Raw genomic sequence first — 8,497 nt, 5'->3', positions numbered from 1 at the left:
AATTGCAAATAAACCCTCAGAACAAATTTGACTTGTAAGTATGCAACAGATTAACTGTTCGCTGCATCATGAGATTTTTAAGACATGAACTTTTCTAGTTTTAAGAATCATCTTTTAAAAATGTTGTGGGATAAGCAGTTGATCACAGTTTTGTTAAGGAAAATGATTTAAACACTGTGCTTGGAAAATATAATGACTTGTACTATCCCCTGTATGTGACAGCCCTATGTGTGTTCGATAGGCCATATTATAGGCAACTTAACAACTGATTGCATTTAGGGTAAATAATCTTAAGAAAGAACAGATAATTGTACATAATTTACTGACAATTTTAAGGCATAAATTCATAATAATCAGCTGATCACTGAAAGCCTGTTTCACATTTAATTTTCTTTAAAATAGTTGTCATGCAACTGGCAAAATTTCATCATGAAAAATACTTCCTGTTTTACATATTTTATACATGTATATACAAAACTATTCTCTAACTACCAGTTAGTAACATTTAGCCTAACAGAGTTTTCCCCAAATGACACCTCTGCCAAGTCCTTCCACCTTTCTGTCCATATCTGCTGTAGACTGTCACGATCTAGTTTATCCAGTTTCTGGCATGTAAAACTGAGGCTTCTCAAGGGGACAGATGCATAAAGCTTATCATTAACAGCATCCATAAAGCCTACATCCAGTGGGGATTGAATCCCACAACCATCTGCATCAATACACTCCAGAAAGCTGCCCTCTGTCTTGGCCTCCCTGAGAAGTCCCTGTAAGATGGAGTTGCCAAGCTTGGGGTTGACGCACAGGGATAAGGTGTGGATATGTTTACCTGTCACAGGTATTCTGAAAGAAAAATAAGAGTAAATGAGACATTTTATAAACCTTGAAGAATTATGGTGATTATTTTATTATGGAAAATTATCATATATGATGAAAAGATAACTATTTATTTGTATATTCAAGCCTATTTATATATGAGATCTCTGTATATTTCCCTAACTATTATGAATTACTGAACTCAAAATGATGTATTGTTTCTGATGTATAATTATAATTAGGTACTAAATGTTTTGAACTAATACATGTCTATACTGTGCATGGTGTGGGGGGGCTGAGCGGCTGAGTGGTTTAAAGCGCTCACCATTATGGATCACTGCCATCTCACCTGTCTGCATGAATTCGAGTCTCGGATTCAGCCAATGTGGGTATGTGAGAAAGCTTGCCAGTAGCTTCTCATGGGTCGGTTGTTCTATCCGGGGCTTTCCCAGGTTCTTCCTCCACCAATAATACTGGCCTCCATTTGTAGCCTATCTTTTGCTGAAAAATTGTGTTAAACCCTACAACAACAACAATTGTGCATGGGGTGCTATTTGGCCATACGCATGTATGCATACAAAAAAGGATCACTTACAAAGTGTAGTTTACCGAAAACAGGATATAATGTCTCATTTTACCTCTGTTGAGAATTTATCACAGTTATGTAGCATGATTAAAATCCTCAACCATGAGCTGAAGGGGAAAGAGTAATTTCCTACAAACATGTTTAAAACAACAATTTTCAATAAATGTGCTTACAAACATGTTTAAAACATAATTTTCAATAAATGTGCTTCAAACATGCTTTATTGTTGTTGTTGTTGTTCTAGGGTTTAACGCCATTTTTCAGCACAAGATAGGCTATACATGGCGGCCAGTATAACTGGTGGAGGAAGAACCCAGGAAAACCCAGGGAAGAACCACCAACCCATGAGAAGCTACTGGCAGGCTTTCCCATGTACCTACGCTAGCCGAGCCTTGGACTCGAACCCATGCAGACAGAGGTGAGATGGCAGTGATCCGGAACAGTGAGCGCTTTAGACCACTCGGGGCCCCCATGCTTTATTGTAATATACATATATGATTACTGGTAGTTATCACATATCCATCTTTACCCAATGTTATTTCAACATTCTAAATTTGTTTTTCTCTTAGCAGTTTTTAAATTCACCATAAAAGTTTTCATACAGATATGGTTGATAGTAATTTTATTGCTGATGTAATTTCTACACACTAAATAAAATAAGTTACAGTTGCATAATAAAAAAACCCAGAAAGGTAATTTAACTCAAATAAACACCCGGTATTTAAAAAGCAAAGAGTGTCAACATTCTCTGTCCATAAAAGACTGTCAATAGTTGCCATTTTAAGGTTATGAACCATGGTTTTACCTTAATATCTTGTGGAAAAAGTGTAGGAAAATAATCCCTTCTTAAGTTTTATGTTACTGTGATACCTCTCAAAACAGAACCCACAGTATACCAAAATCACCATAATGAAATAATTTTTTTAAATCCAGAATTTGTTTCTTCGTTAAACCGTGCAGTACCATATACTGAAAAATATCTAAAGTTTCAATTTTATGCTAAAAAGAATCCCATAAAACCAAAGCTCACTTTAAACTTGGAAATTTATATTATCTGCTAAATTCCTGACACATGCTGGAAGAGATATATTATGGTTAGCAAATACTGTAGCAGGCTTATCTATGAGACAAATACCCAGAAAATGTCCCAAGGGCATACAGTGTTAAAACAATACATTAGTTGGTATATTTGTCACTGAAAACTTTCTCTTCTTTACATTCAATGAATTGATTGAGAGCATAATGACACAGTGCTCAAAAATAGTTAATGTTGATCCATTTGAACATCAACCAACCCTTTCTGATGATGGTGTCAATTTTGAACTGTAATAATTATGCGGAGCAATAATTTTAGTATTTCATAACATTGCAAACCACTTTATCAATGGTCCATTACAGAATATGATCGGATTGGCTAATTGTTCGGTCAGTATGAAAATGGCAGTGCACAGCACTGAACTATAATTTAGGAGACTAAATAAAGGAAACAGTATACTTTACGTTATTTTTGTAAGAAGGCTTTGGGAGTCTTTGTACCAATTTTTAAGCTGAAACAGTTAAATCTTATGAGATCATCATTCTGACAACCCTGACATCTACAATTGCTGCTTCCATGAAGTTGTTTTCTTGCTTGAAAACAACAGCAGTTATAAACAAGATTAAAAAGCAACTAATGTACAGACAACAAAGATTTCCATTTTCTTACATACACATTGTAAATCGGTCAACTTCAGAAACTAAACTAGTGGTCGATCTTGACCCAACCTATTTTAACTAAAGTTTTTGGGCAGTTTTCTTAAGAATAAGTTGCTTTGTGCCCAAGTTTTGGGACATAAAAGTTAATTATGTTTTTGGCATCCGAAAATGGGGTAATATCGATGGCATACGATGTAAATGTAATCAACTTTATTTACCTTATAATAAAATCATGATCGTCAGCATTAAGATGTAAATCACTGATGTCTAATTTTCTAAGGACACATCCATGCTGTAAAGAAAAGAGTAATTGATGCAATTAAAAATGACTACCATTCAAGTGGAAAATTAAACAATATGATTTTCAACAAAATTCTTCCGAACAATATTCCTTATTTGATCTGTCTCACAAGTCCCTAGGTGTTTGATTCGAACCAGGTGATTCAAAATGTAAGTATAATTTCTAAACAAACACATGTAGGATGATGTGATCCGCTCAACTAATTGTAATGATTAAATGTGTCATTGAAGTTGTAGCATTTATTAGCGGCTTGTTCTTCCACAAGATATACACTGCAATACTGTTACTGACTGCCTCCAATCCTACCTGGAGAACTGGTTGATTCTTCTTAAAGTGTGTGTACAACATAGATGCTCTGTCAATACTAAAATTGCTGACAAGGTGAAGCATGTATAGGAATGCTGAAGTATATCTTATACGAATGAAGCCATTTGATTGCAGTGATTCTTGATAAGGTGCATGATCAGTGAGTCTGTTGACAAACGGCACAAGCTTGAAATGGATCTAGTAGCTTTGCAACACTTCAGCGTGATCAACAAATTCAAGTTTCAGCGTGATCAACAAATTCAAGACTCCCTCATGTTTACTTCCTTTCCAATATTCTTGACTCCAGGTATTTGGGAAGAAACCTCACCTGTGTGCAAATAAACTGCTATGGAATACTGCAATCGGCATCATCTGACCTGCTTGTCAACAATAGCAAACCTGAGAGCCCAAGCTAAAACCTATAAGCCTTACATGTTCAAGCATGTACTTTTAAAGTACGTTTCTCTGGTTGTTTGGTGGAAATCTCAATCAAAAGACTTGGACAACAATATCATGGAACTGAAAAACCAGTTGTTGTGAGCAGTTGCCAATAACGCTGGTGTTGAATGCATATTTTGTATATTTGGATTTATTCACAAAAAGGTCAATAACAGGCATGGCAACGAGAATGCTGGAAAACTTGTGTTTGTTTACAAACTGTTAAACACAAAGCATTGATCCTAAATCAAAAATATACACAGAAAATATAGTATTCAGATGTAGCGACTTCAAATATGTTTAAACTTAGTTGTAATGACTGTCTCAATCTTGCTTTCTTTACTTTAAATATAACATTATAAACTATGTATATATTCTGCAAATAAATTGAAAACCTCAGTCTATTCTTGTATTCAATAAATTTCATTTTTAAAAAAATCAGATTTAAATAAAAAAATAAACTTATTTAATTCAAAAAATCTGTTTTTTTCAAAGTTAATGACCAAAAACAGCAAATAGAGTTAATGGTGCTTGAATTAAGTCAGTACCTTTTGATGGTAGTGAATGCAACTCCTAAAGATGAATGCATCCATGAAGGCTCAAGACTGTATGTATGTATTTATGTGTGTATGTATGCATGCATGCATGTATGAATGATAACTGTATGTACGTTGCTCTCATTTTAGCATGCCCAGATAACTTACAAACCCATTCATAATGTGAAGGCAGATGTGGGTTCTTACAGAAACAGAAAAAATAGGCTAATATTTGCTTAACATTAAAAAATACTCATTGAATTTGATAAATTAAATGGAGAACACAAGCTAATTAACAACATAGTTGTCTCCAGTGGATTACAGTCAGGTATTATATAATAGGTGCTGACATTACAGTAACACCTGGATGTAGACCAGCTTGGTCTTATCAACATTATACAACACAGACAACTCCTGGTGTTTGTCTTGGTCCATCACAATCACACAGCATAAACAACTCCTGGTGTTTGTCTTGTCTTAGTGAGTTACTAGTCCCTGAAGGGAGCCAGGGTGGCTGAGTGGTCTAAAGTGCTCGCCTTTACTAATCAATGCATTCTCATCTCTGTCAGCATGGGTTCATGTCTCGGGCTTGATAAATATGGGCATGTGAGAAAACTTGCCAGTAACTTCCTGTAGGTCAGTGTTTCTTACTGGGGTTTTCCAAGGTTCTTCTTAGCCAGTTATATTGGTCTCCATGTATAGCATATTGTGTTGACAATATCATTAAACCTACAACAACAACTAGTGTCTGAAGCTCAAAATACCTGATGAGATCAGAAATATGATTGTCTGACCCAGTATTAGAACCCATTGAGAGTGTGATAGTGTCAGACAGGGCTGCCCTATAATCCTTAAAATTGGACACAGAACATTTTCTTTCCTCCAAAAGGAAGACAAAAAAATCTGCAACTGTATTCATAAGGGAATAGCTGGGATCAACATGTTTTAAACTGCACCAATCACAGAAGATTCTTCACTCTGCATAGTAAACCTTGTTAATAGACTGCTACCTAACCTGGATGATGCAATTGGCAACCTTGCTCAAAAACTGGTCCTGGCCAATTGATCACTGAAAATGAGCCAATATACAGTTATGGTGGAGAATATCTAGGTTCTTGTTAAGGAGAGACCCACTGCTGTGATATTAGGTCCCTCATCTGTGATAATCTCCTGGGCTTATCTACCAATCAGTCAAGTAGGTCCTTGAACAGCGACCTTTGGGGCCACACTTGGAGTGGCTACCAGGATTAGCCTAGTTGTGGAGATCCTGACTTGGTGGAACACATTTTGAAAGGTGGGGAGCTGTAAGCATACACATGTTCCCACTTTAGACTGAAAGCTTAAAACACCCAGGTCCTTTTATCTGATACCAGAGAGACATAAAACTGGTACAGAGACCAATCTGTGAAGACCTCATGACCTCTCTGGACAGACTGTCCAAAAGGATATTCCTCTTGACCAGAATATGGCAGACTCCGAGAGTGATCTCCTCTGAGTTTGTCCATCAGATGAGGTTCCAGACATCCACAATGCAATAAATTCAAGTTGCATAAAAGGTAAATTGTGTGTGGCTCATGTTAAAATATTCCTCAGATGTCTCAGCATCAAAACAGACTTTCATTGTTTCAATTGTCTTCATTAATGGTCAGTATAGGATAAAAGTGAATATATACATGAACATTTGTAGAGTTGCTAGGCAAAATAAAGAGCCCAGTAAGTAGTATAATATCCCATCATTCTCTTTAGATGATCAATATACTGTAATTTTGGGTCTTTGTGATTGGTACTTACTTCGTACGGGTTTGTCTTCTGCTGTCAATGTTGTTCCAGATTGATCGGTTTGGTCATCGTGTTCTGACCCCATTTCAAGTATTTTTACACTATTTATTATTTATTTTTTTAGATACATGATTAATTTGCATTGTGAATAACTGCACAAAAAGTCAAGGTTATGGTGTAATTTCACTGAAAAAATGCAAGTGGAGGTTCAAATCACAATCTGTCTGCCATTTGAGAACTAATAAGGTGTTTGTTAAGTATCATTTTGTAACCACTCAGGTGTTTACTTTGTGAGATTATGACCAAGGTTTCTCTAGTCAATCTCTGGTATGACTTTGCTGGGGTTTGAACCCATGACCTCCTGTGTCCAAGATAGAAAACTCTGACCACTTAAGCCACCAGAGCATCTTGTGCTGAAGTAAAGCTTGGGATGTTAAACACACAAAGCGAAGGAGTACCTCCCTGACACCTGTGGTACACTGCTACTGATGTCATGTCTGAAGCAACCATAATGCTGTGACAACTTATCAGGTTGACAGACCCTTAAAATACTAGAAACACAAAACACATTTCCAACTTGTTTTTATAAAGGGTGACTTCTTCCCATGACCAAATCCCTAAAGAACTACCCACTCCAGTTTCATGTGAGCATCCCATATCTGATAACTGGTGAACAAAAATGGAGTGGGATTCAGGGGTTTGAGTTGGGATGTTGGTCAGAGACCGATCACGACAGAGTCACTAAAGGGACATCCAGGGAGCAGTGGAAGGTGAGGTGGTTGGGAAGGAAGACTCACCTTACTGAAAGGGGGTTCCCTACATCCTAAACGGATGGGAGGATGTTGATCTGACCCCTCCTTTGTTGGGCAAGTACAACTCAGCAAACTGTCCCCATCAGGATGAAACAATAAAATGGGAATGGTGCTGGTCCCACACATGTATTGATCTGATCTATGTCACCAGACTGATAATCAGAACCCAGTGGAAAGTATTTGAAACCTGACTGGTGGATGAATGGAGTCTGGTACTCATATGCACCCAGTGACCCTACCATGAAGACACAATTTGCTAATTGTGGCCACTGGAACACCAACCTTGAGAGGGCATTGCTTGCCTGAAGTGGAAGTACGACTTGCTGTCAGCTGTTTTTCCTCCACTGGGAGGGGCCAATGATCAATCCATTACAGACACTTATGGCACTGTAACAAGCATCTGGGAGTCTTGTCCCTCAGGTGATCTCCAACCTGAGGAGATCACAGAACATTCTTGTCCCATAAGGGCACTAGTCTTCCCAAACATATATAGGAAGGGATCCTCCTGTACCCACTACTGCACACATATTAGAAGCTCCGACAGATAAATATTCAGGCAAAACTAAACAATCTAGAAAATGAAGATAGAAAATACTTCCTATAGCACCAAAACAATAAAAGTGAATACAGTTTAATGAAGCACCAATTGCTCAGCATGGCACATAAAACCCCTGAAATTTACACAAAAAACCCCCACTGTAAACACTCAAAATTAATGCAAGGACTGACAAAACTCAACACAAAAGGAAGGCAAATTTCTATTTAGAAAACACCTAACATGTAAGTTGTCTAAGGAAAATAGGGGATAGTATACCGTACGCTGGCTGTGACTAAGAAGTCAGACTGGGATCATGTTCTTTTTAATTCTGGCCTTCGAAAACCAACTGGAGATGATAATAATTAGCTTATGATATAAAGGCAACATTTCATTTTGGCCAAGTGGTCTAAGGCATTAACCTTTACAGATCACTGACCTCTCACCTCTATCAATGTGGTTCAAGTCCCAGACTTGGCCAGTGTGGGTACGTGAGTAAGCTTACCAGTAGCTACACATGCATCAGTGGTTCTGCCTGGGAATTTGGGGTTCTTCCTCCACCATATATAATGTCTGCCATGTATAACCTATCATGTGCTGAAAAATGGTGTTAAACCCAAAACAACATTTTTTTCTGTATAGACTGTAGTCAATTAAAAATCCTAGACTTTCTCTATTATAATACTGTAAGGGGTT

The 8,497-nt window shown here is 37.2% G+C and overlaps 1 protein-coding gene across 1 annotated transcript in view; it reads right to left on the bottom strand.

Annotated features, from left to right (window-relative positions):
* Positions 1-305: 305 nt before the first annotated feature.
* The window catches only part of LOC149782920 (tonsoku-like protein), an 83,085-nt gene continuing 74,893 nt past the window's right edge, over positions 306-8,497 (bottom strand). Inside the window, exons 23-24 of the mRNA XM_089934476.1 lie at positions 3,313-3,386; positions 306-840 (exon numbers count right to left, since the gene is read on the bottom strand). Of these exons, the coding sequence (XP_089790602.1) occupies positions 489-840; positions 3,313-3,386 (426 nt within the window). The 3' untranslated portion in view covers positions 306-488. The remainder of the gene's footprint in view (positions 841-3,312; positions 3,387-8,497) is intronic.

The sequence above is a fragment of the Sinohyriopsis cumingii genome, chromosome 15, assembly GCF_028554795.1.
Source record: "Sinohyriopsis cumingii isolate HCF-2022 chromosome 15, ASM2855479v2, whole genome shotgun sequence".
NCBI classification, from domain to species: Eukaryota; Metazoa; Mollusca; class Bivalvia; order Unionida; family Unionidae; genus Sinohyriopsis; species Sinohyriopsis cumingii.
This window is presented reverse-complemented; position numbering and strand designations above follow the sequence as displayed.